Genomic DNA, 26,515 nt, shown 5'->3' on the forward strand with positions numbered 1-26,515 from the left:
TATATACCTAGGCAACAGGTAAATATCATATACCCTTGGAGTCATTGAAGAATGCTCCAGGAAATCGTCTAGAAGAGGGAGTACCCTATCGGGTGTGATGATCTGAAGGTTTGTTAGATCGTCTCTTCCTAGTTTCTAGAACAGCTAAGCGAGCTGGTCACGGGTTTGCAGGGTTTGCAGGGAAACACATAAAACCCTGCAAACAGTTCCTCCTTCTCTTTCCTTTCCTTCTCTCTTCATATACTTACTGTTCTGATTGAACTGCCATGTAACATCAACCCACTTGACGGCAGAGCATACCACTGCACTTGCTGGGTATATTACAGATTATCGTGGACGTCCTCGGATAGGACATGATTCCGAGGCCAAGATGGCCTATCCTGGTCCTGGATTATTCTTTCCATCGATATCACATATCAAGCTCCGTCAAATCTCGGTTTACAATCCTCTGACCAACGTCGAACAACCTTTGCACGTTGATCATTCCAGTTTCACTTTGCTCTCACCAACCAGTTAAGTCAGGCTCTGGTACGCGCTATTTTTGGCTGTATACTGACTATCCGATGTCATCTAGGACCTCTATATAGCCAACCAAATCGACATCGCGAGCTCGTCTATGTGGGTGATGAGCAGTGACTTCGGGGCCTCTTCCAACAATCGATGGGGCAGCGTGCTTACAAGTCAAGTCACAACATGAACCTGAGCTCTGAGCTAGTTTACATTATACCCGAGCCTGGAAGCGTGGTGCTTCGACCTGTCTTATCTAAGACAATGGCTGCAGCAAGAAGGTTTTACCGATGCCCGGAATTGAGAATGTCTGCTTGCTCCTTCAAGAGTTCCGTACCAACGTGAGAAGGTGATTGGTAAGGGTGGATCAGAAACAAAAGTTGACGCACACAGCCCCGAATGTGCCAGAAATGAGTGTGCCAGCTGTTTCACAGCCAACTCAGACCACCTTGGAGTCCACCGAGTCTGTTGAGACCGAGCAGGTGTCTACACAGGCAGTCATGAGTGGTCCAGCTGTTTCTCAGCCAACTCAGACTGTTCTGGAGTACACCCAGACTGTCTCAACCGAGCAGGTGCCTACCGAGACAGCTATGAGTGTGCCAGCTGTTCCCGAGGAGTTTTATCACGATACGGACGAACATCAATAAACCAATATCCTCATCGAAACGAAGAGGTCCAAAGCGCATGAGCCCGGGCCATGCAAGAATTCGCAGAGGTGGTTGCATGGCTGAAGAGTGATATCGCCATTCACACTAGTATGAGTGCCATTTTCTTAATTAGAGGCTGGCTGTTAGGAAGTGCTAACATTATAATATATAGGTGCCGTTTTGTTATTTCATGCGGCCTCCAGCCATCTTCCATCTCCTATTTGAACCACAAATGCTATCATTTTGGCATCGTTACAACCTGCTTCACATCAGTGCTGCTATTGTTATTCTATCAGCGCGGCTTTGACGTATCTGGTGTGGAAAAGTAACTAGAAGAACCTAAATATTCCAATGAGCCAACTAGGCTCTGAGCTGAGCAGTTATTTCTGATCACGATCAGGGGCCCCAAATTACTACCTGTGGTAGTTCGTTGCTCCAAACCGTGCGATACCTTCTCCATTCACTATTTATCTCTCACCATGGGAGGCTTCATGATACCTGCCTACACTTGCTGTTCGTATTCAGAATCGAACTATCAGTGCTTGGCATGTATAGGATAGGGTATATTGGTTGGGCTGCATCGGTATTCGCACGTTCGTCTCTGGCATGGTGAGTTCTTCAATATTCATCCTCTGGCACTATTATCTCACATGCTCATAGGGTAAATCGCCGGCGTATCTCTTCGTGTCCCAGGATATGGCGTTTCCTCACCTACTGGTGCTATAAGGGCGGATTTCTACGCGCAAGGCGATACGGCACCCAACATGCATCCTGGGACCGCTCAGTGTCTCCAAGGGACATATGGAGACCTTTGGCTTTCTTGTTGTAGCTTTATGTCTAAAACCAGGATTGGGGCAAGAAAGGAGGTGTTCGCGAAACACTATCATTTTGGGGGAAGGATTAAGCCCTACTATTGATTCGTTCTTTGGAGGGAAAGTTGAGAGAAGTGATGTTATTCAAATAAATCGGCGTGAAAGAAAAGACTTTCTGGAGGCACAAGAAATTCCGAATCTAAAGTAGATAACACTGTCGAAGGCATAGTTTCGAATTTAGAATAAATCAACCATATAGAACCAGCCTGCTTGATCTCCGAGCATAGTCACGTACAAGATGCAATCTAAGAAGCCAACTTTGCTTCACGCTAGCTCATGTCTTTACTACCGGCATTCTTCTCATTGGAGAAGTAATCGAGCCGGGCCAGAACCTATCCGACTTTCGGGAATCTGCTTCTCTGCTCTGCCTGTGCATGCATACGGTCGGCATTTCATCCAATTACCGGACAGACTCGGCAGCCTACTGACAGTGGCGGCGAATTGCAGGCCCGCATCTCCCAAGGTTGGCCATGCATGAAGCATATTCAGACTATGTATATCCTAATCCCAAGCCAGTAATAGACCCGCTAGTCTCGTTCCCGCTACCCGCTTTCCGGGGCCAAATTGCTCTGACGGACGTTTTAAGCTTGGAACGAACCAGAACAATGATTGTTTGAAACAAACGTTGAGTTTAACTACAGCTAGAGATTCAACTGACCCGAGGATTAGGATGTGCGGAATACTTAATGGAGATGAGAATAGTCTGTTATACTAGGATCTCTGTGCGTCAAGCTGTCCATGCAGGATCGATTAAAACCAAGTTTCTATCCTCGAGCAAGCCATCGAGGAGATAATATGCCGATGCAGCTGTGATATAATATCTAATATTACCAACCACTTTAGACAATCCGGTATAGAGCGGTATATATTTCCTATCTTGGACGCCCAGACCGGGGCCACGATGTTCCGCTCCCATTTGACCAAACAAGTGAAGTCGACCATATCAATGTCTGTTGCTTACGGAGTACACGCTGTCTTATTTTGTCATGCAAATGTTGTCCATCTCCTCAATTCAAAAGCCTCCGCGGTAATAATAACATCAATATCACGACCCCAGCCCCAGCCCCAGCCCCTTAGACCCACCACAGTATATCCCTTCCCATCTCGGCCGCCCACGCAAGCTCAATGTGTCACCGCCAAGCCTACAAACAACACAAACCTCAGCGGCTGCACCACCCCTTACAAGTGCAATGCGAAATATAATGCGAAGCGGCTGGTGACATTGCCAACCGCTTACTAGCAGCCCTATTCAAGTCACACCGGGGCCCAGATTCTTGTGTCTGTCCTAACGAGTCAAGTTGCACAGGTCTGCTTGATCTCACTATCAATGACCTCATACTCAATGGAGTCAGTTTAGCCTTGTGGATATTTGTTCTACACTATAATATAACAGGAGGCAAAAACAGCCCTCCAAATCATATTAAATCTTAAGTAGTAGAACAGCATCGGAGTATGGAGTAACTACTAGGAGGTTACGTCGCGAGCAATCCGAATGACAAGACTCTCCAGCCCTCATCCATCCAATCAGTGCAGATCAATCCCACAGCTACCCCTGTAGATCCCCCAATGGCCCTGTTTCAGGCGAGAACATGATAGATCTTCGCGCTGGTGCGTGGCTTGTGTCATTGGTACTCCGCGCCCGCGAGCCAACTAGGTATAAGACTTTGACAGCGCCTGATTGATATGCATTCGACTTTAATTTTGCTTTCGTTTCGATATTAAATACCTATTCAACCTTCACTTCCACTTTTGACTTTTGGCTTGATTACTTACTTACTGCTATTTCTCAACGTATGCTTGTTTGTCTTATCTTACACCGTTTCTTGCCCTTGCGTCCGTCTAAAGCATATTCCAGTTTCTATTATTATACTTGACTTTGACTCGGTCGCTAATTTGATTTGGTCTTGTCTCATTCTAGATATCCATTTCCAAATCTTCTCAGTCCTCAATCCAAAATGCGCGCTTCGGTTATCATCCTCGGCTTCCTCGCTACTCTTACCGTCGCGCTGCCGGAAGCATACCCCAAGGCCGCGATCGCGTGTCAATCTGTGAGTTTATGGCGAGAATCGGAGAATACGGACAATTCCTAATGTTATTAGGATACCATGGTCTGCATAGCTGCGAACTGCGCTGCTGAAGGATGTTGCTGTGAGGGACTTACGTGCGGATCTAATGGCGTAAGTAGCTAGCGAGCTTCGTGGATTTGTCCGATCAAATGCTAATGAATATGATAGACTTGCACGCCACTATAAAATGTTTTGGGAGTTACAATCTGATAAAGGAGGGATGGGCGCAACCACGCCTTTTTGAGTTGGCATGAGAATGCGACTGTACTCAATGCTCTCGCTTGTACTTATCTATTTGTTAATAGTATATAATTCGAATCAAAGATCCTCAATCCTCATTGCTAGTCCCATATAACATAAAACGAGTGGTAGCTTTAGTCGATGCATATACCGTCCGCCTTAGAAGACGGCGTATCACTCGCGAAGATAGCCCAGAATGCAACACAGGATTCCTCAAACGAAACCAACAAACCCTCGACAAAATTCCACAGACGAGAGCCCCCAAGAAAAAAAAAAAAGCCCATCTTCGGCCATATTTCAAACCCAATCCCCACAGCAAGCAATCCAAGCCACACTCATCTCAGCTCCCCAGCCTCAAGCCGATGCTGCACACTGCGCCGAGTCTCATTATCATCTCTTTTCCGCTTCGTCTCATCTTCATTGGAACCCAGCTGCCTGCCTCTAACAAGAAACCCAACCGAAGCGCCCACTATCACAACAGCCAAGAGTAGAATGATAATAGCGGCGGCGGCTGGTAACAGAAAATAGTAGAATAGCTTGATACCACCGATGATGAAGATCATGGTTGCCCATACTGGACGCAGGAGGATGGGCCATTCGGTGAAGGTTGAGCCGAAGAGGTCTTCGCCTATTTGTTCCATTTTTGGTATATGAATGATGGATGAAAGCGATTTGATTGGTTTGGTTTGGATTTGGTTGTCTCGTTCGAGATAGTGAGAGGAGAGGAGTATGGTATGTTGGTAACAGCTCAGCATGGAGAAGAATGAAGTCAAGTCAGCGCTCTGAACTTGTCGTTGTCGTCGATTCAAGGTTGGAAAGAACCCGGTCCAGGAAAGTCAGGACCCAGATGGCCGCTTTCCTATTCGGGAAGTATAGCTTTTCACTACCTAACCAGAACCAGAACCAGGTATGTAGGTGTTACTCTGCACCGCATCCGCAGATTTATCTCCCAAATGCATCTTCTTCAAAGCATCCAACCTCCTCCTCCTAGCAAGAACCATCTCAGCAAGGAGTTCAATCTCGATCTCGAGACGCTTTTCTAGGTCGATGGTATCACCGGGGATACTCCCAGCTACCGGAGGAGCGGTAAGTTGTTCCGCATCTGACTCCCTCTGTTCCCTCTCCCGCTCCTTCTTCTCCCTTTCTCTCTTCGCTTTAATCTCCTCGGAGTTCATATCCCAACCAAACAGCGCGGCGAGTATAGCGAAGAGGAGGAAGGCGAGAACGAAGATTATGGCTATTGCGACGGTTACCGGGATGAGGAAGTAGATTAATGTTTTGAAGAATCCGCTGATGATGGATGTTGTTATTAGGAGCGGGCGCATGTAGAAGGGTTCGCATTCGAATGGGAATTGGCATGGCATGGTGGGTTTTGGTTGGATTTGGTTTTGTTCGTTTTTTGTTCGGCGGGGAAGGAAGAGCGGTAGTATGTTTGTTTTGAGGGTTTGTGGTAAATGGATGATTGATCTCATATCCTGTTCTGGCCTGGGTTTGGGCTGTATGATATGCACTGCCCCAATTTGTCGGGCGCGGTTGCATGATGTCAGTGCACGACTTGTTGCATGACAAGCCGAGGTCTGAATGGAGTAAAGGGTGGCAGGGCAGATGAAGACAAGGATATCAAGTGCTGAGAACGACAGAAATACACTACATATTTCCTACACTACAGAATTACCAGATCGAAACTCGTAAGAAGGCATAAATGCAATATACACAGGACTAATAACAATAAACAGCAAAGAGATCAGGTGCAAGGTCAGTAGACAACGTCAAATAAAAGATGTATCTACCAGAGTCAAGTTTAAAATAAAATCCAAGAAAGGAAGAAAGGGCCGATCGTCGTCCGTAGACACACCAAGCCGAGAAAGGGAAAACTCCTAGTCCTCCTGTACAAGTTCGTTTGAACTAAACAAAATTCAAAAATCCATCAGAGACATGGCGCTTAGAAGACGGAAGAGCAACCCCAGTGCTGCTCGACGTCGAACTCGCCGGGGCTCTTCCAGGTGTCGTCAGAGAAGGAGAAGAAGATGGACTTGGAGCCGACGGTGGCGGCAATGGACTTGATGGCGGTGGCCTGCTCAGAGACACCGGGGACGGCGGCGCCGTTGGCGTCACCGGCGTTGGGCCAGCCGGTCTCGAGGTTGATGACGTCCTTTCCACCGCAGATCTGCTCGAGCTCCTCGAACTCGCTCTTGGTGAACTCACCGGCCTGCTCGGCGGTGACATCGGCGTTGAAGAAGGGGTGGATGTTGGCACCGACGATGTCGACGGCGCTGCAGAGAGTGGCAGAGCCGTACTGCTGCCAGACGTTGATGGGCTCGGTGGTGGTGACCAGACCGGTGTAGCCGGCGGCCTTGAAGCTAGCGGCGGAGGACTCGATGAAGGAGGCCAGGGTGGCAGCGTCGACGTATCCGGACTGGATGGCCTCGTTACCGACGACGATCAGCTCGACCATGGACCACTCGGCCCAGGCGATGATCTCGGTGACCTGCTCCTGGGCGGCGGAGACACCGGAGCCGTCAATGTAGACACCCATGATGATGTTGATGCCGAGGGACTTGCAGGCGTCACCGATGTACTCCAGACCGCTGCAGTCAGTGGAGTAGACACGGACCAGGTTGAAGCCCTTGCTCTTGATGGTGGTGAGGTCGGAGAGAACGGCGGCCTTGGTCTTGCAGTCACCAGCGGCGGTGTAGGGGGAGTAAGTCATACCGTACTGGCCCTCACCAAGGACGGTGGGGACACCGGTGGCCTTGGCGGTGGAGGAGGAGGCAGAGCTGGAGCTGGAGGAGCTGACAACGGAAGCGGCAGTGCTGGTGCTGACAACGGGGGCAGCGGTGCTGATGGTAACGGGAACAACGGGAACGACGGTGCTGGTGCTGACGACGGGGACGGCAGTGGTAGCGGCAGCGGCAGTAGTAGGCACAACAGCGGCGGTGGTCGAGGCCAGGGTGTTGGTGGCAGCAGGGCAGATGTAAGTGTAATCAGTGCGGGTCACGGTGACGGTGGTCTCATCCTGAGTGTAGGTACCGGGGACAATGGTCTGGGGGGTAGGGTAGACCAGAACGGTGCTGGTAGGCACAGAGGTGGTGGTAGGGGGCACAATGGTGTAGGTACCAGCCGAGGGGCAGATGTAGGTGGTGGTCTCAATCACGCTGGTCACGGTGCTGCCGGAGGGCTTGACGGTGGCATAGGGGCAGGTGACTGTAGTGGCAGTCTCGACGATGGTAGTAACACCACCGTAGGTGACGGTACCGCTGGGGACCTCAGTGGAGGTGGCACCGCAGACGGTGGTGGTGTCCCAGACGGTGATGGTGGTGGCCGGGATGGTGTAGACACCGGTGGTGGAGAAGGTGCTCACACCGGGAGTGGGCAGCACAACGGCGGGGGTGCTAGCGACGCTGGAGGTAGCGAAAGTGCTAGCAGCAGGGACCGAGGACGAAGCAGACTCTGCGCCAACACCAGAGACGGTGACGGTCAAAGTGCTGGTGCTGGTGGATTGCACAGTGCTGGTGAGAGTGCTGGTCTCGGGGATAGCGATGGGAGTAGAGGAGGAGGAGGAGGAGGAAGAGGGAATAGCAACAGTCTCAGCAGGGACCGAGGAAGTAGCGGGAACAGCCTCGACGGGAACAGAGGTAGACGTAGCGGGAACAACAGACTCGTCGACCAGGGTAGCGGAGCCGTAGACGGTGATAACCTTGGTGGTGCAACCACAGGTCTGCTCGGCCTCAGCAGGGGCAGAAGACCAGGCGCTGACAGCAGCCTCGCGACGCTGGTGGAAAGCATCATGACGACGGTGAACGCCATCGGCCATGGCAGAGCCGACCAAGGCGGCGGCGAAAATAGCTCCCTTCATTATGGATGAATAATACAGCCACGCAAAAAGAATGAATGCCCGCTGAACGAGTGAAGCGGTGGTCAATAGAATCGAAACGTAGATGAGAAGGTGAAAAGAGAGTGATGGGGGGGCAAGCAAGGCCTTTTGATGGAGAAATGGTTACCGGGGGAGAGTTAGGGGGAAGGGAAAAGGAGAAAGAATACAGAGGTATACACGCAGATACACGCACATACACACGTACAGCTCCACCGATCGTGAATTGGCAATTTAATTTCCTCAAATTACCCCTGGCCGAGTCTAGATGTGATTAGATTGAGGTGATTGGTTTATTTAGGTATTGGTACGGAGCATATAGTTACGTAGTTACATATGCAGGTACTATAAACAGTCAGATCGGAATTATATTCTCGCCCAACGGTCAGTTACAACATATCCAGTGTCTATGTTTATGTCTATGTCTATTCTATGTCTATTCTATGTCTATAACTATTCTATATTCTACGTCCCGTATTCGTATTACTATTATTATCCAGCACGGATCATACATCGCCCTCCCCCTTTTCATCTAAGCCTTCGGCCCCAGCGTCGAAAATAGTGTCTCACACCCAGAATAGTCTTCTCCTTACCGCTGTTAGGGTCCAACTTCCCTCGGCCACATTATACCTCGGAGGTTTCATATATCTGCCCGATCATGCAAGGCATTGTACCCTGTGGCTTTATCTTGATCCAAGAATTAGGGCATCTGGAATTCTCAATTGGCAGATTAAAACCCCAAACCCAAAGAAAACAGAAAAGTCTCTTCCCGCGCCATGTGGGGCAAACTGTCATAGCGTCCCCGGCCAGTCCCAGAATGGAAAGGTGGCAGCTAAATTGGGGTCAATGCTGGTTCCTGATTGGCTGTGATACTACATCTAATTTCCGCCCTGCCGATCTTTACCACCAAAACCACTCGTACCGGTATTATTAATCTTACGATTACCTGCCAGATACAGTGTATATTATTGCTTTTTCCTAATTCGGACTCCGTTGTCTCGGATTACACGGAGTCGACGAAGATTCTCGAATGTCTTATACTCTCTATACCTATACTAATACAACTACTCATCCTCATCCTCTTAGAAAACACATGCGCTGTATTTGCGCTATCCCCCCTGTCGATCTCCAACGATATACACACTCATGAACAGGCCGATCACCCGGCCTAACCAAAGTCAAAAACAGATGATAAACGGGGCAGGAAGCTTGAATTGCTCTATTAATTAGTCGCGCCGAATAGGAAGGACCGGTCGACGGGCCACCTTCTATTCAGAGCATAGCCCTTGTCTAGTGGGATCGTGGAATCAAGAAATAACACTGTAGCCTGATCCGAGGCAACCGATATCTTAGGATATACGCGTACAATCAAGCAGTAAGCATGTTGTAACTATATGTTGTATAGCGACAATCCTACCATTCATGTACTGAGTGTTGACCACAATGAGGACGATGTTGGATCCTCGATCTCCTCGACTGGCGATCACGACTCGGGGTAGATCACACGGATGGGGACAAAGGGTGTCGGAGTTTACCGTATTGTTCTATAGATACATAGCGTGACTGACTTAATTGCACTCACTAAATAGTCTGGTCTAGATATCTATGTTGTAAATTTATGTTATTGACCAAGGTTAACGAGTTGGGTACAGATATAATTGTTAATCGTGTATCGTATCGCCTCTGCCACGTTTAGTCCATACATACACAAAACAACACAAGGAAACAACAAAGCCAACTCAACGATCCAGACCGCCAGAATCTTGGCCACTTGACAATTCCAATGATAAATGAAGGCCAAGATAATAGCGGATCTAGGCGTGGGCAATTTACATTAGGTCAAGGCTTGGCAATACCCTGGTTGAGGTTATTCAGGGGGGCTTCCAGGGGTCGGCGTGCGGCCGAGGACTGCGATTCGTGCAGAGACTGTGGTGGCGGTTCTCGACTCCGTTCAGCCTTGTTATTGGTTTTCTGTTTCTGTTTCATATAGAACGTTCCAAGGTCTAGAGTAACGGTGTGGATTTATGTTCCGGGGAAGTTTCTGCTTTTTGGTTTTCCCTGCATATGACTTGTTTCTTTTTGGACGTGTCGGATTAGGGCTATTTATTTTACGCTGGCATTCCGGATGTGTTCTGGAGAGTTCTATACAGGCCACATGGATGGCGTTTGTGGAATGTGTCGCTTTATTTTAATTTCTACATCATTTCATTATCTGGTTTCTATTTTCAACGGATTGATCTCCCGAGTCAAAATATATTTGCTTGCACTTTGAAGTAATTGTAACGTACTGCCTCGCAAGATATATATATCACAATCAAGAAATGACACCATGATCAGGGTCCAATACCCTTGCCAGAATAAACCATAGGCAACCTGAATGTATTTGACTCAAACTCCAGGCTCTTTCGGGCCTTCCAGTCACTTTTGTCCGCTGTCTCTCGTACGAGAAGCTAAGGAGGAGGGGGAGGATAATAATCGTGTTTCTCGTTCTACATTCTGATTCTCAGATAAGTGTCGCTTGCGTCTAGATTGCCTATGACCTACCTCATCTTTGAGATGTACGTCGATTTTGTTATTGGACAATTTGCATGGAATGATATAGACGTCGAGATACAAGGGGCGATAGAAGAATGACACATTAGAAAGTGGTTAGATTTGCGAGATGAGTTTGGACAGAATATAATAAACTGACGTCTTCATGGGTTAACCTGCTAAGATGTTCTCAACCATTGTACTTGTGGGCAGTGGTGTGTCTGGGCGATGTGCTACATATTGATTCGTAGCGTGGAGGTTGTCTCGGTCGGAGAGAAGCCCGAAGGCGTAGGATGCATGGATGCACAGAGGAATCAAGGGCGATAGCAAAGAATATAGAACATTGTGTTGCATAGCATTGTCATATGCTAGGAATGTACGGAGTAGAGTGAGTGCTCTAAATATGTATCTGGTGTACTCGGTAGGTCTCGAAGTGAACCTGGATGTACATCCAAAATAAAGAGATAAGACTGTCACACAAAATGAAAAGTAACACAATGCAAGATGCAAGATATCTGAGCCTCGTTAAATCAAAGCAAAGATAGAAAAGACAGAACTTCCCTCGTCCCTGCCGAATCTGACCATCACCGTGCCACCCGATCATGCCACACACCGTACCACCTCACCACCACCATCATCACCACCACCACTACCATCACCAGTATCTTCCAATCATCCGACCTCGAATAATAATCGGCAGTTCACTCTCCACAAATCCTAATTTTAACCCCAGAAACAGGAACGGAGAAACCCGCCTAATACATCGCACCACATCCGACGTCACGACTCCCAACCAACCACAGCCAGGGTTATCCCGGATAAACCCACTCCCAGGGAAAGGTCACGCTATACAAAACATGCCCCAGGAACGGCGAACGGCCAGTCCCGCCATCCAGCCTCTCGGAACCGTGACGGTTTGATCCTGTCAGGCCACTTGCTGTGGCTTTGCATGATGATATGGGATGGGAGGTGGCAGGATGTATATAAGGCTGGATGTTACACGAGTTTATTGTTCTTCATCACACAAGACATTCCATTCATACAATACCTACTTCGGTTACTCACTGATACTTGATACTTGACTTCTATACATCTATCTACATTCACCTACATCTACATCTACAACAGCAACCATGCAACCAACAGACCAAACCAAGACCAAGGCCAAGACAGCCGCCGCCAAAGCCAAAGCCGCTGAGAGCGAGCACGCCCGTCTGCAGAATGACTACGGCGCAGACTACTGGGTCCGCAATGGCCAAGAGCATCGAGTATGTACACCACCACTACCACCACATTCAAATCTATTAGTTACTAACAATCCTAAAGCGTGCTACTGGTGGACGAGGTCTCTTCGCCGGTCTACAAGACGTGAAGCACTACAACGTCGACCACGGCTGGGCTCGTCGCAAGTCTGAGACTGAGCAGCCTGGGATTCTGGGGTCTATTTGGAGTCGGTATGTTTTAATATCTTGTCTACCTACATTTGGGTTTGGTTTGGGATTAGTGCTGACTTTATTGATAGGATCACTGGACTTTGATATGAACTCGCTTTATTGGGTTCGGTTCGATTCGATTCTAGACTTTGTCTTTTCTGACATAGACTAAAAGGGGATTGGGATAAGATTGAGATGATTGATGTTTGCTTTTGGAGTTGGATTTTTTGATTCTGTTTGTTTGAGCATTGTTTGGTATTATACTATATCTTTCTTGATATAGGAGTTCTGGTGGAAGAGCTGGTTTCTTTAATTCATTTTTGATGGATATGTTGATGCTTTTATACATATCTTGTTTGGATACATTTAATCTATCCTATAGACAATGACATGCAATAAGCTTATTTGACATAATGGTTCCTTCTAGTCTATGTATGCGAGTAAGCAGAAATGCAATGAATGAACATTGATACAGTCTATATCAATAGTCAATACTCTAGAAATACCTGCATAACGGTCTACATCCATGATCACAGGAAAACGTAATATTCCAAGTACTATATATATACATAACCGCTAATAGATATACCAAACGCCCTCCTAGCGTCTCAATTTTAGAAATGAGGTATCAACACAACCAATCTACTCCCAAGAGTCAATCTTCATGGTACCCTTCTCCTGCAGATTCTTGTGCATGTTGAAAGCCTGGAAGAGCATATGAGGCTCATGACCCATACCCTTACGCAGACACTCGAACTCCGCACGGTCAAGGTAATCCGTCAGAATAGGAGTGTAGTCAGGGTGCGAGCAGTGCTTGATGATAACACGGGCACGCTCACGAGGAGACAAACCACGAACATCAGCAAGACCCTGCTCGGTCACAATAACATCAAGATCGTGCTCGGTCTGGTCGATGTGCGTGGCGAACGGAACGATACAGCTGACACCGGTGGGATCGGTCTTGGTGGGACGCGCGGACGGGGTGTGCATGATACTGTACTTGGAGTTGCGCAGGAAATCGGCGGAGCCGCCGAGGCCGTTCAGCATGCGCGAGCCCATGACGCAGGTGCTGTTGGCGTGCGCGTAGATGTCGACTTCGACGGGCGTGTTCATGCCGATGCAGCCGAGACGACGGATGATCTCGGGGGAGTTGGAGACTTGCTGCGAGCGCAGGAGGATCTTGGGCGCGTAGCGGTCCCAGTTGGCGTAGAAGCGCTTGAAGCCGTCGGGGGACAGGCGGATGGAGGTCGCGGTGGCAAAGTCGAGGTTGCCGCTGTCGAAGAGGTCGAGGAAGGCATCTTGCAGGACTTCGGTCCACACGGTTAGGTTCTTGAAGTCGGCGCCGCCCTTGCTGAGACCGCCTACGACGGCGTTGGCGATGTTGCCGATGCCGGACTGGATGGGGAGCAGGTTGGTTGGGAGACGGCCGTGCTTGACCTCATGCTGGAGGAACTCGATCAGGTTCGAGGCGATGGCTTGCGAGCCTTCGTCTTCGGGGGAGTTGTGCGTGGTCTTATCGGCGTAGTCGGACTCGACGATGGCCACAACCTTCTCCGGGTCGACGGGGATGTAAGTTGTTCCGATGCGGTCGTCGGGACGGGTGACGAGGTAGGGCTTGCGGAAGGGGGGGAGGTCGGTGCCGGTGATATCGTGCAGACCCTCGAAGGAGGGCATGGCGGTGTTGACCTCGATGATGACCTTCTCGGCCATCTGGATCAGCTCGGGAGAAGCACCGACGGAAGCACCGGGGATGATGCCACCGTCCTCGGTGATGGCAGTAGCCTCAATGATAGCCACGTCGATAGTGGGCTTGGGCTTGTTCAAAGTGTACCAACCCTGGGAAATTGTTAGCGGTGAATATTTTTCTCCGGTAACGCAAACTCACATAAACCAAATCCGAAGGGAACATGCTCAGATGCTTATCAAAGAACTTGATGTGGCCGGTGTTGATTCCCTTGGCGATTTCCTTTCCAACCTGGTGAGGGCTGCGGCGCTCAATCATGTTCAAGTGGGCCCAACGGCTCTCGGTGTCTGCGCCGGCGGAGGCACCGACAAACAGGTTGTACTTCAGCTTTCCCTCGAGGCTGTTCGTCTGGACGTGATCGGCCAGCGCATTGGGGACCATCCTGGATCGGGTTAGCGTTGCCCTCGCTTACTATAGTATAGTCGCGGTACATACTTGGGATAACCGACACCGGTGAATCCGGACCAACCAATGTACGTGCCATTGGGGAAGTGGTGAATCAGATCCTCGGCTTTGGCGAGCTTCTTCAGATACGATGGGCGCCGTACACGGCTCTTCAATAAGGCCGAAGCAGACATGATGTAGGAGGGGAGAGTGTCAAAAATGTTGGAAGGAAGAGGAAGAAAGGGGATCTCGGTGTATAAGTAATTTCGTTAACCCCACGGGCAGAGGTCTCCACACAGGAATGCAAGGCCGATAGCTCCGGGAGAATGGATGTTTTAAAATTTAGTCTTGGACTGGCTATATGTATGGACTCGGGATATTGGATATAGGATACTGGACATTGAATACTGTATAGCTTATTTGCATTTAAGCAATGGCATCCAATCGTTATATATCCTTCTTCTTCTATTAAATTTGCCTTTTGAATCATTTAATTTGCAATTCTTCGCTTTCGACTAAATCAGAGTGACGTCACGTCCCTAATTCGGCTTTGGTTCGGCCGGTCATCGTTCGGCTTTTACTAAGCGGCTTCTCTGCTGTTCCCCTGCATATGGAGTATGGAGATCTGTAATTGAAGAGAGAGCTCTTTTCGACTACGTACATACTATCCTTTCAACATATTCACAATAAACACACACACATGCATACACAACATGAAAAAACATACCACGGAGTAGTTACCCCGAACTTCCCCCGATCGACCCTCGGGACAGAATCGGTTATGCGGGCTCGGCCACACGGAGATTTCAGATTGCATAACCTCCGTAATGGCTAATGCATTTCACACCATTCGGCATATATAGCCGCTAGTGATGCCGATTATTCCGATTTAGTAACAGAAGCCGATGATCTGGAGGGATGGCCCTTTTTTCATACCCCCGGAAGTTCGACGGAATCCCGCATTAGGGCATGGCTCACATTGGGGAATGTGCGATATCGTATGACTTGATTCTTATTTTGTTCGAGCTTTGGCGTTGTTTGAGGCTACGGCTCGGAGTACGGGGACTCCGTAACTATAAGCTCGGCTAGCTGTTAGCCTAATGCGGAATAGTTCGACGTTATTAACCACCACACGGTTAACTAACTATTACAATATAGAATTGATTAAGGGGAAAGACTTTCCCTTTATTGTTTGATGCCTAATTACGTCGCCGACGGTTCTTATATCGGCATCTGTTGGATTACCCTTTATTGGTGAAACCGAGTTATAAAATAGTTGATTATGAATCCTCATTAATACATATCAGAATAAAGCCAATCTCTCCATGGCCATTATTTCATTTGTGAGAATAAAGTAAGAGATACTTGAAGAGAAAATAGAGATACAAATACAAACTACGGAAACCCGTGAAAAAAGGAAAAAAAAACATTCGTCGCAATTTCCTCATCGTGTACGCCGTCCTCCCCTCCCACAATCAACAATAATGCATGTCAGTCCCCCCGCCAAGCGGGGGGACTGACCCGTCGTAAAAGTTACCAACGCAACACCGCCTACGCCTCTGTAGGCTCGGCATCCGTCATCTCAACATCCGCCTCCTTCTCCTCCGCATTAGCGGGGGCCGCGGAGCCGGCGCCAGACCCAGACGCAGATCCCTCACGGGCCGCGGGACTACCAGAGAGGGTCCCGTCGACCCAAGAGCGGAACCGCTGGTTGCTCTCGTCTACCTGGTCCTTGCTGAGGCCGCGGGCCCAGGCCGGGTTGTTGACAAACTTCTCCACGAAGCGGTCATGGCGCTTTTCGTGAAGCGCGGCCTTCTCCTTGGCGAGTTCGTCGGCCTGGGCCTTGATGGCCTCAGCGTCGGCATCCTTCTCCGGGATGGGCGCGTTGGAGCGCCAGAACCAGTCGTAGGTGGGCGGCTGGTACAGCATCGTGTAGTTGTTGGCACAGATGCGGATGGTCAAGCCGTCGTGGTGCTGCAGGCTGCGGTAGTACCGCTCGTACTCCTCATCTTCCTCGAGCTTCGGAGGAAGGTTGCGCTTCAACAGGGGCATACGCATCTTCGAGAACTGCACGCCTTCGGTGGGGTCGCGCATCGAGTAGGCGGTCACGTAGTAGGACCAGCGCTCTTCTGGAGTGAGCTCCTCGTTGTCAAGGGTTGCGTCTTCGCTGGTCATCACTTGGACGGTGACACGGCGGTCGGCGGGGTACTGGGGTTGGTTAGTTGTGTCAGGGCATTTTTGAAATTAGAACTCACGAAAGTAATGCGATAGATATCTCCATCCTTGACCAGTCGCTCCACTTGTTTGCGGTATTGGATCTCCTGGTGGTGGGTAGTCTCCTCCTTCTCCCGTTCCTTGAAGAAAAGATTGACAATATCGGAGCTGCGATCGCGAGAGTCGCCGGTGAAGATAGACGCCACAAACTTGGAAATAGAGGAGAAGATACGTTCTAGGTTGTAGAGCAGGTATCCGCTCTGGATGTAGAAGCGTCTTAGGGTCTCTTCAAGGTGAACCTGGTCGATATCGCCCTTAATAACCTCCTCGCACATGCGCACGATCTGCTTGTAGAGGTTGGCTTTGGGATCGACATCATAGAAGAAATCACCAGGGTATCGGTCGATCAAGCACAAGTCATGGGCAGCCTTGGGCAGAACACCGCGTCGGACTTGTTCGCGGGCCGTGTCCTCCTGCTCCTTGATGCGCAGGAGACGCGAGTAAAGGATCTCAAAAGTACGCAAAAAGCAGAAGATGTTCAGGTTGCAGTACATCTGATGCTCCTTCTTCTTGTACTTCTCGTTCAGTGTGTATTCATGCTCAAGGTTGAAGTTGCCCTTTCCGGGATGCTCCATCCACCGCAGTTCAGCCACGTCAAAGGAATCCTCGGAATCGGAGACGGTGGAAGAAACCTGGGCAGCAGGTTCGTCATGGTTGTTCACACCATTATCTTTAGGCTTCTCGGTCTGGCGTCCGCGTTCAAGGGCATCGCGCAGAAGATCCAGCTTCTGCAGGTCCACCCCCTTGCGGCTCCCATTGGACGCATCATCATTGGCATAAGTGTCATCCTCCTCATTGATGGCGTGGTAGACTTCGTCCATGTACAAGTTGAAAGTGTAACGGTCAAGGCCGAAGAAAGTAGGAATGAAATCCCGAATAAAGTTCATGAGCCGCTGAGGATCAGCACCGAAGCCATTGGTGTTGCGGTCAAAGTACAAGAAAAGCAAGTAGACAGAATCCAGAAGGACCTGAGTATCACTGAACTTGTACTCAGCCTGGAACTTGGGTGGGATCCGGCCACTCTTGCGACTAGCCTGTCCATCCTCAAACTTAGTCTGTATGTCTTGCTGGATGTTCTTGGCGACAAAGAGCTTCTTGTCGGTTTGCTTGGTGGCGATGGCTTGGTGGTCAAGACTGCGCCAGTATGCTCGCTGCATCTGTTCGCGCCAGACCTTGTCCCACTCGCGCTGGCATGCCTTCCATTCCTCGAGCTTCTGCTTCAAGCGGTAAAGAACAATAGGAAGGACGTGGCATGGACGAAGGAACATGTCTCGGATGACTTTCTCGCCGCGTTGACGGTCGTAAATCTTCTTGATGACACGCTGGTAAATTGCCTCGCTTTGGCCACCGAGACCTTGTGGCAATTTGAAGGACATGCGTTCCGCATCATTCATGTAAAGGAATTGCTGGCAAATCGGCTCAATCAGCTGGATGGTGCGGGTACAAGCCTCGATGTGGTGATCGTAGTCGTGGCGATCTTCCTCAATGCGATGCAAAGCATCTTCATACTGGTTCTTGCGGTGCGCAACAAAGCCAGAATCTTCCGAAGCCCAGGTGGGATGTGAGGCCCAGTCGTCATTCAGAACACCGTTGCAAAGTGGATCACGTCCACTGCAGGGCTTTTGGCGTTCACGCTTAGGAAGAAGTCGGTAACTCGGTCCCAGAGACCGGCAGTGAGCCAGGTTGACGATACCTGTTTCCGGGTTCGCCTTGGGGTCGATGATTTTATCCTCAGCCTCTTCGGCACTCATGAAACGTCTGAACCAGTTCATGAGCTCAGCATTGGACCCGATGTATCCCTCGGCTCTCTTGACCAGGATGTGACGATCGAGGAGATCCGTGGTGTACAGGTTGCAAAGCTTGAGGAAGTCGCTGAACACTTGCTTGTTGGCGATGAACTTCTTCACGCGGTCAAAGAACGCGATTTCTTCCTGGCTAGGAGTCATGGAGACCGAAGGAGGAAGAGGCTCCGGGAGAGCAGGAATCAAAGTAGGAGAGACATTTGCCATGTCGACAGAGGGCTTTCCATGGTGATACTTTGGTCTCTTGCTGGCGTTGCCGAACTGCGAATTCTGACCTCGGTTGGCCTCAGACAAGCGAGCAGCTTCAGCACCGGCAGGCCCCGAGATAGAGCCAACACCACCTGGGCCACCACGACGCTTCTTGCTTTCCTTGGGGTCCTTTACATTGAACTGGCCCAGAGGAGGCATCTTGACGTCACGGTTAGGAGTCTGGGAGGTGAAACCTGCAGGTTCGCCGCGGAGGTTGCTAAGAGGAGCCTGCTCTTCGGCTTGGCGCTGCGCAGCTACTTGTTTGGCATGCGCGGCAGATTCCGGCAAGAACTGTTTGAAGTCCTCCAAGAGATCCGGAGCAGTGTTGAACAGCTGAGTAACCTGTCCATAGACATCCTGGATGGGTTTTGACTCCCGCTGGTAAGTCTGGAGTATCTCGAGGAACTGCTTGTAGATCTCCGGCGCACTTGAAAAGCGGTTCTTGATCTTGTTCACGTAGCTGATGGCGTGGTTGAACTCCACGGGACCACGCTTGTTCAGATCCTGAGCACCCTGGAGCATACCAGTCCCGACGCCAGCCAGGTTGTTCATCGGCTGGGTGAGAGAGTTCTGTCCAGAACCCATGAGAGACGACCTACCAAGTCCAGCAGACGCTGCGGAGGCAGCGCCTTGCAGCTGTGCCACTCCACGGTGGTCTTGCTGATGGGTCATGGCGGATGCAGCTTGCTGCTCCTGTTGGGTAGGGTAGCCATAGTGGTGCTCCTGAGCGGGGCCCGGTCCATCCTGTTGGTACATGCCGCCCATCATTCTGGAGCCAGGAGAGTAGGAACCAGATGTGGGGCCCTGCTGATCCTGTTGCTGGCCTTGCCAGCCAGGTCGAGTTTGGTCACGATAGAAATCGGACCGGCCATGCGGATCGCCGGAGGGAGGTGCATTGGTAATCGTCTCAAAGGGACGTCCTGCGCGTGGCATGCTGAGTGTGTTTGTGCCAGACGGGGTTGTGACCCGAATCGCATCAGGGTTGTCTTCGGTACCGCACTCAATACGGTAGCCGGGGGGCAAAAAGGTATTAAATCCTTGAATAAGAGCAGGATGACCATTGAATAGTGTCGAAACACGTTGAATCACACCAGGCGTATCGATAGCCTGGCTCTTGAAATCCTTCATGATATCCAAGAAACGGTTGTAGACATCTGGCTGGTCAACGAAGCGCACCTTGACCTGGTCGAGGTAGCTGAGAGCATCGTTGAGAATCGGTTGCTGGCCCTGAGCAAGAGCTGCAACATTTCCTGGAATTTGCTGACCGGCGTTGTTGTACGTTATCATAGGCTGTCCTGGTGGACCGGGGTGTTGCATGTACGAGCGAGGTGTGCCATCGCCGTGTTGCATTTGAGGACCGAACAAGCCAGCAGCAGACTGAGGTCCGCCCTGGTGGCTGTTCTGCGGGTTTCCGCCAAGAGTCGAGAGAAGTCCGCCCGGGCCGTGAATGGAGTTGGGGACTTTATTGGCCACGGGTTGATGGAGGGGAATCGAGCCAGTGTGGCTCTGGACAGGGTGGTGGTTTTGGTCGCGGCGATCTAGTTGCCGTTCAATTTGTTCACGGTGGTCGCGCTCGCGCTCACGATGAGCCATTTCTTCGTGGCGCTGACGCTCCATGATCTCGCGCTCCCTGGAGTCCCGCTCCCGCTCGCGATTGAGCTGGGGAGAAGCGTGTTGCATGGCTTGACCAATTCCGGGAAGTGAATGGCCGCTGTTATGCGACGGACCTGCTTGGTGCTGGCCGTACGCGGAAGGTTGGTGCGGATTTCCGTGGGTCTGGCTTAATTCTGCCAGTCCAGGAAGAGAATGGCCACCCGACTGACTAGGGTGGTAGGGTCCTGTAATCGAATGATTGTTAGTTAAAACGTTTTTATCATTGGTTTTCCGTAGAAATCATAGTTCAGAGGCACTCACCACCTGGAGGGGGAGCACTGGGCCCGAGGGCTGCGAGGCCTGGCCCTGCTGAGAGGGATTTTGACTGTTGAAGTGCAAGAATATCGGATTAGTCTTTGATCTCAAGCCACCTATAGAAGTGCTCGTACCTGAATGACCCCAGGGGCCGCGGCTGCTGGTTCATCTGATCCATGCCAGGATGCGACGGCGGCCCACCGGAGGAGTGCCAGTTATCGTTTCCAGAATTCATGATGTATGCACGAACTCCGGTGTGAGAGAAGTAGAAAGGTAGGTTTGGCGGATAAGAAGGGTCGAGAGGGGAGAAAAAGTAACAGGGTCTGCTAATCAGCTGGAGCTCGTGGTCTCGTCGGTAGGAATCGACTGGCAACGCTCAGGTTGCAGTAGGGTCACAGCATGACCCGGAGTCTTGCAGATTAGAAGACAGAAACCGACTCCACGCAGCAAGAAAAAACCGGCAGAGAAGTAGGATAGACAAGAAGGAGACACACACTGGGGTGATGGAATTGCGCGCGACCGATCGCGGGCTCCTGTGGAGGCTTTCCTCTCCGGGGCTAGCCTCTTCTGGCTTAGTAGGTGCTTATCGGAGATTTGATTATCCGAGGGGTATTCAGAATTCAATTCATTACGGTATCTATTGTATCTATTGTATCCATTGGCGGGATTTCCGTCAATGGGAGGCGGTACATTGGTCACGCGTGGTATTGTGCGATAGGTCAATTTCAGTCCGCCTTCGTCATCGCCCGCCATTGCCGGCAGAAAAACAATGGCTGGCATTGAGTGGGCAGGTGAACAAATGTGAATAGCATGAGTCATGAATAGATCAATGACTTGAATAGAACTGTTATTGTCCATTGTATATTCTATTGTAGCAAGCTGCATAATGAGGCTCGCTCTGAAGGCTGGGGTACCTCTCGCTTGTTAAGCCTCGGAAAGGGGCGGAGGATAAGGGCTGGCTAACAATGCGTGGCCTTCTTTCAGTACTTTATCTATTCAGGCGACCAAGCAAAACATCTAAACCATATACTTGGAAATAGGGAAAGACTTAACATCTCAATACTAGTTAGCTACCATATCTATAGTCTGTACTAACTATGGAAATGGCCTCAAACAGGCATGACATTCTCTATCATGAGTTGGCCACCATACAACGCCTTTGGCAACCCCACAGCAATAGCAGGAAACGAGTAAAAGGGGACATAGGTAAGAAAGACTAGGTCTCCAAGACTCAGACAGATGAGTTCCACAATAAGAACAGAGATAGGGGAGGGGAGGGAGGATACTCCTGTGATTATGGAACCTGTGGCTTGCTGTCATTATTTTCTGGTTTTCATTCTTCATATCTTGCCTGTTCACCAAGGCCCTCCAGCCACCCGATCCAACCCAGATGCGCCTGTCCATGGAAAATGATAATGGCCTCGTGACGGTACGGACTTGGTCCGATTAAAGAGCGGAGAAGACAAAGAGCTGTATCGCAATTAGCATTGTTAGGTTTAGGCAGAGGTAATACTCACATTGTTTGTCGCCGCAATTGCAATGCTGTCTTCGAAGGGATGCCAGCTCATGTGCAAGATCTTCTTGTTGAAGTCGATCTGGTCGGCATCGGTCTCCTTCTTCATGCGACTGCCAGGGCCGGCAGGGCTGCCAGATCGCGAACCGGCCTTCTTTCCGTTACCCTTGCTCATCGGCGTCGGTACACCAACCTTCTTTGCCTTGAATGCCGATTTGTCTGCCTGGAGCACAATCTCCGTATCCTTTTGTTCTTCTGTGGGGTAAATCATGAAGTTGTTGTTGTAACTGCCGGTCATAACGTTCTCCGCGTCGCCAGAGAAGACCACCTCGAACTTGTCGAAGATGCTATCGTTCTCGTACGTATCGCAGAGGCGAGGGCGCAGGTGCTCGTGGATTGGGATGGTCTTGATTGGCTGGCGTTCCATGTTGACATCCCAAATCTTCACTGTCAAGTAGTCCCTCGACACAATGTACCGCCCGTCGTTGGAGAATCGCACATCGGAGATGGAGGAGATAATCTCGGAGAAGAAGGAACGGGACGAGGCATCTTCTTCTTGTTCGAACTCTGCAAACAGTCAGTAAATGTCATTGTCACTATTCCAGCTGTACATACGCTTGGCGTGTTCGTCACACAACGCCCTTTGTCGCATATCCGCAAGCTTGATTGTGCCCTTGGAGCTGGCATACATGAACCAGTTACAGCTAACCGGGTGGAACTCGGCCGCAGTGATGACCTCTGTGAGTTCCTCCATATTCGCTGGCTTGATATCCACGATGTTGAAGCTCTGATCTTGGATGTTGAGATTCCATAGGTTCACCCGCAGGTCGTCACTGCTGATAAAGGTTTCACCATCGCTGTTAACGGAGATGCTATTTATATGATACGCGTGAGCGTTGGCGTATGTTCTCCGCGGAACGGCGGCGACAACCGTGTCATGGTGTGTCAGACGAGGCAGCTTGAGCGCAGAGGGGTCCTTGAAGGATATGCGGGGTGCGCGAGCCATACCCCCACCACCGACAGGATTCGCGGGGGTGAGTTCACTCGATAAGTTGTTCTCGGCGACCACTTTCAGCGACTTGTCGAAGACCTTCCAAAGCTTTATTGTCTTGTCGTTCGTGGAAAGGAGGAAATGGGATGCATTCTGTCGTCGGCACCATTTTATCTTGTTGATCTTCTCTTCGATCTCTAGCGACTTGAGATAATCGAACTCTGGCTCGTGTGACTGGAACTCTGTGTGAAACTTATACTCGCAGGTTTTTTTCTGTATTGTTTAGTGGTTAGCCGCAAAACAAGAAAACCTTGATGACAGAGGGGTGGCTACCGTCTCATTTCGCTCAAATAACACCACCCTTCCTCCCTTGTCACCAGTGGCCAGGTAATTACCAGTGTGGTCAAATTCGACGGTTGAGATGATGTCGGCTGCATAGCGCAAGTCAGTCGATGCATTCTGTAGAAAATGACCAGGTTCGGCCGAGAAGTGCGAGGGAGGCCAAATACCTTCTGTAATATCTTCTACATCACCTTTATCGCCGAAGCATCTAATATCAAGTTAGCTATCATTCAATGACTCTGTGATTGGTCGATGGCGCTGGACAAAGGGAAGAAAAATGGAAACCATAGGACCAGAACCGTTGACAGGAGTGAGCCGGGCAAACTTACTGTGTGAACTTCCAGGTAGGTGTGCCTGGATCTCTGTCTACCATTTTCACGTTCTAGCTAGCCCTTGAACGCGACAAGGGTAAGGACCAAGATAGGAGAGACGGGAAATGCGGGTTGGCAAATGCCTCGGAAAGCTCTATTGTCGATGCAAAGAAACTCTCGGATTGAAGCGATGTAGACGCGATAGCCGACACGAAAGAATCCGGTCGGGTGGGAAAGAACGATTGGATACGGAGATGGAGAGAACAGTCGGTCACCGGAGATGGTGTGCGAGGGGTTTGGAGGGCGGATAGCGGTAAGGCGAAAAGAGGGGCAGAGGGGGGGGAACAGCAACGATCCAAGTTGGAAAGACGAGCTGAAGAAGAGCTGTTGCCGAATGAAATGGGCAACGTCGCTGGATGATAGAACACAATGAATGTGTTATGAGTGGACCCGCAGCGCTTGAGAAGGGATAAGAGAAAAGTTTCTATTGAGCGGTCTTGAGTTAGAACGGAACTCCGTAAAAAATATATCAAACGCTCCATCAGTAGTGGGGATGGGGGTTGCGTACCTGATCTGGAGGCGATGAAGGAAAGACAAAAGAAGTTGTCAGGTGAAGTTGCCTGAGTCGAGGCGGTGGTGGGGAGCGTTCGTTACGAGATACCAGCTGACGGTTCTTGGCCCGTCAATATCAACAGATTGTGGTTTCGCCAGAGATGAAAAAATATAAACTTGATTCGAAGATTGAATATTCTATCTTCACCAGAATTCAGGTCGGGCTGCAAAATGCTGACATCAACACTGTTGGCGACTGCAACATGGCCCGTTGCGCCCCTCCCCGGCCTTGCAACCCGTATACGACTACGCCTGGGGTTGGAGGTGGAATAGCAATTGAAATCGTGAGATATTATCTAGCTAATTGCTTGGATTGAGTGAATCTACAGCAGTCAATTCTTTATTTCATTGTCTATATGCCCGAAGCTGTACTATGCGCCTCTGTCGTCATCCTTGAGGCCCAAGCAGTCTCCGCTAAATTAAGCATTGGCATATATCATATGCTATCTATGTTGTGAAGAGATGCGATACTCCATAGGATTGAAGCTATTCATTCAAGTCCGGGGCATCCATATGAGAATTCAGCTTGGTATACTCGTAGTTCTGGAAGTATATATTTGATTGCCGACCTCTGTCGGTTCTACGGAGTAACTAAGCCCTAATTAAGATCCTACAACTAAAAAGACTCTATTTACCCTATTAACTGATATTAACTCTTATATAACATCCCATCTCCCTATCACAGCCTATAGGATTCTACATCCTAATCCCACTCACCATCACATGCTTCCCTCCAATATCCGGCCCAAGCATATTGAGCCGAACACGCCGACAACCTTGGAATCATCTAAATTTCAACCTCACTTAATCCTACACCTCCAACCCATAATCCCTAATCCCAAACCAAACACCAAAGCCATGACCAACCCAGAGAACATGCGGGGCAATCCCAACTCCAAAACCCAAAATTCCAATACCCCAGCCTCAGCCCCAGCCCCAGCCCCAGCCCCATCATCCTCATCCTCAACCCAAAACACATCCCAACCCCCTCCCTCCCCCCGCGCCCCCTCGCTAGCAACCCGCATCCAAACCTCCGCAACCGGCCTAGCAAAAAGCGCCTTCCAGCCAAGCCCCGACCTAGCGCAGACCCTAGCATCGAGCACAAGCAGCAAACAAGCCGGACCGCCCTCTCTCCCAAGCACACAGACAAGCAGGGATCTATCCACAACCACACCACAGCATGGAGGCCCCAGTTCCAGCTCTGCTTCCGGCTTCGGGTCCGCGCAATCCTTCCGCGAACCGGATACATATACCTCGACGGGTGGATTCGGTCTACCGGCATTGACAGAAGACGAGTTCCAGAACACATACGCATACGAGCGAGAGATGGGCCTTCTAGGCACAACCACGACTCCAACCACAACCACAACCACAACTACAACAACAAATACAAACACCCACGAAGACCTCCAAACCCCCTCCTCAACCTGGAAAGGAAAAGCCCGCGCCCACGACCCAACCCAGCACGAGCTCGAATCCGTCTGGCAGCGGCAATCACACGAGCCACACAGCCAGAATACATATACATCGCTTACATCGCCCGAAGACGGGTCAGCGGTCATCTCGCTGCTCTCGGACACAACCTTCGATCCGAATTTCGAGGACCCGGCGACGGTGCCGGATACCGAGATTGATATTGCTGCTGCGCCGGGTCCGCTGTCTGCGGCTGAGCGCGAGGCGCTGGATTCTTTCCGGAAGGGGATGGGGCTGGATGGGGAGAATAGAGGGGGTGTGGGACGGTTAACGGGTGCGAGTCTTGTGCCTGATATTGATGTTTTTTTGAGTCAGGGGAATCTTTCGACGTCGGCTTCGACTTCCCTTCGTGATGCGGTTCTGACGAATCTTCCTGGTGCGGGGGATTGGATTGGTGTTCAGGATAGGTATCATGATGAGGTTTGGGGGTTTTTGCAGCCTGTGCTTGAGGATGCGAGGGCTGAGATTGAGGAGAAGGGGGAGGGATTGGGGCCTGCGGAGGATGGGCCTGCTGTGAGGAGGTTGAGGATGATTTTGATGCATATGAAGGGGTGATTTTATGTATTTGGGATGTGGAGTGGAGGGTTAGGATGTATGTTCTATGTCTTTTGTAGTAGGGTTCTTTGGTTTTTTCGATATACCGTGTACGTTTATATGTAAATATTTGGGAAGTGAGTATGTATTTGGCTGATAGTACAAAGATGGGTAAAACATAGTCCTTGTTGGAGCACACCCAAGCCCTGA

The 26,515-nt window shown here is 50.2% G+C and overlaps 11 protein-coding genes across 11 annotated transcripts; 4 read left to right on the forward strand and 7 right to left on the reverse strand.

Annotated features, from left to right (window-relative positions):
* Positions 1-917: 917 nt before the first annotated feature.
* Positions 918-1,154, forward strand: N7518_003674 (uncharacterized protein; the record flags this gene model as incomplete). The annotated part of the gene is made up of 1 exon (XM_057184601.1): positions 918-1,154. One exon carries the CDS (start codon positions 918-920, stop codon positions 1,152-1,154), a length of 237 nt encoding a protein of 78 aa, XP_057046051.1.
* Positions 1,155-3,981: 2,827 nt separating this feature from the next.
* On the forward strand, positions 3,982-4,278 carry N7518_003675 (uncharacterized protein; the record flags this gene model as incomplete). Its single annotated transcript, XM_057184602.1, has 3 exons — positions 3,982-4,074; positions 4,126-4,203; positions 4,261-4,278. The coding sequence occupies 3 exons, from the start codon at positions 3,982-3,984 to the stop codon at positions 4,276-4,278; spliced, it is 189 nt and encodes a 62-aa protein (XP_057046052.1).
* Positions 4,279-4,667: 389 nt separating this feature from the next.
* Positions 4,668-4,973, reverse strand: N7518_003676 (uncharacterized protein; the record flags this gene model as incomplete). The annotated part of the gene is made up of 1 exon (XM_057184603.1): positions 4,668-4,973. The coding sequence occupies one exon, from the start codon at positions 4,971-4,973 to the stop codon at positions 4,668-4,670; it is 306 nt and encodes a 101-aa protein (XP_057046053.1).
* Positions 4,974-5,219: 246 nt separating this feature from the next.
* On the reverse strand, positions 5,220-5,696 carry N7518_003677 (uncharacterized protein; the record flags this gene model as incomplete). The annotated part of the gene is made up of 1 exon (XM_057184604.1): positions 5,220-5,696. The coding sequence occupies one exon, from the start codon at positions 5,694-5,696 to the stop codon at positions 5,220-5,222; it is 477 nt and encodes a 158-aa protein (XP_057046054.1).
* Positions 5,697-6,274: 578 nt separating this feature from the next.
* btgE (putative cell wall glucanase (Scw11)) lies at positions 6,275-8,188 on the reverse strand (the record flags this gene model as incomplete). The annotated part of the gene is made up of 1 exon (XM_057184605.1): positions 6,275-8,188. The coding sequence occupies one exon, from the start codon at positions 8,186-8,188 to the stop codon at positions 6,275-6,277; it is 1,914 nt and encodes a 637-aa protein (XP_057046055.1).
* Positions 8,189-11,868: 3,680 nt separating this feature from the next.
* On the forward strand, positions 11,869-12,273 carry N7518_003679 (uncharacterized protein; the record flags this gene model as incomplete). The annotated part of the gene is made up of 3 exons (XM_057184606.1): positions 11,869-12,003; positions 12,062-12,189; positions 12,258-12,273. The coding sequence occupies 3 exons, from the start codon at positions 11,869-11,871 to the stop codon at positions 12,271-12,273; spliced, it is 279 nt and encodes a 92-aa protein (XP_057046056.1).
* Positions 12,274-12,810: 537 nt separating this feature from the next.
* coaT (acetyl-CoA hydrolase ACH1) lies at positions 12,811-14,490 on the reverse strand (the record flags this gene model as incomplete). The annotated part of the gene is made up of 3 exons (XM_057184607.1): positions 12,811-14,004; positions 14,054-14,294; positions 14,348-14,490. The coding sequence occupies 3 exons, from the start codon at positions 14,488-14,490 to the stop codon at positions 12,811-12,813; spliced, it is 1,578 nt and encodes a 525-aa protein (XP_057046057.1).
* Positions 14,491-15,847: 1,357 nt separating this feature from the next.
* On the reverse strand, positions 15,848-20,764 carry N7518_003681 (transcriptional regulator SIN3; the record flags this gene model as incomplete). The annotated part of the gene is made up of 4 exons (XM_057184608.1): positions 15,848-16,504; positions 16,552-20,459; positions 20,532-20,599; positions 20,664-20,764. The coding sequence occupies 4 exons, from the start codon at positions 20,762-20,764 to the stop codon at positions 15,848-15,850; spliced, it is 4,734 nt and encodes a 1,577-aa protein (XP_057046058.1).
* Positions 20,765-20,859: 95 nt separating this feature from the next.
* On the reverse strand, positions 20,860-21,282 carry N7518_003682 (uncharacterized protein; the record flags this gene model as incomplete). The annotated part of the gene is made up of 1 exon (XM_057184609.1): positions 20,860-21,282. The coding sequence occupies one exon, from the start codon at positions 21,280-21,282 to the stop codon at positions 20,860-20,862; it is 423 nt and encodes a 140-aa protein (XP_057046059.1).
* A 693-nt stretch (positions 21,283-21,975) lies between these two features.
* On the reverse strand, positions 21,976-23,748 carry N7518_003683 (protein phosphatase 2A regulatory subunit CDC55; the record flags this gene model as incomplete). Its single annotated transcript, XM_057184610.1, has 6 exons — positions 21,976-21,999; positions 22,047-22,609; positions 22,658-23,306; positions 23,367-23,464; positions 23,543-23,583; positions 23,705-23,748. 6 exons carry the CDS (start codon positions 23,746-23,748, stop codon positions 21,976-21,978), a joined length of 1,419 nt encoding a protein of 472 aa, XP_057046060.1.
* Positions 23,749-25,156: 1,408 nt separating this feature from the next.
* N7518_003684 (uncharacterized protein) lies at positions 25,157-26,326 on the forward strand (the record flags this gene model as incomplete). Its single annotated transcript, XM_057184611.1, has 1 exon — positions 25,157-26,326. One exon carries the CDS (start codon positions 25,157-25,159, stop codon positions 26,324-26,326), a length of 1,170 nt encoding a protein of 389 aa, XP_057046061.1.
* Between the last annotated feature and the right edge of the window lie 189 nt (positions 26,327-26,515).

Source organism: Penicillium psychrosexuale, assembly GCF_028828465.1.
Source record: "Penicillium psychrosexuale strain IBT 29551 chromosome Unknown utg000002l, whole genome shotgun sequence".
Classification (NCBI taxonomy): Eukaryota; Fungi; Ascomycota; class Eurotiomycetes; order Eurotiales; family Aspergillaceae; genus Penicillium; species Penicillium psychrosexuale.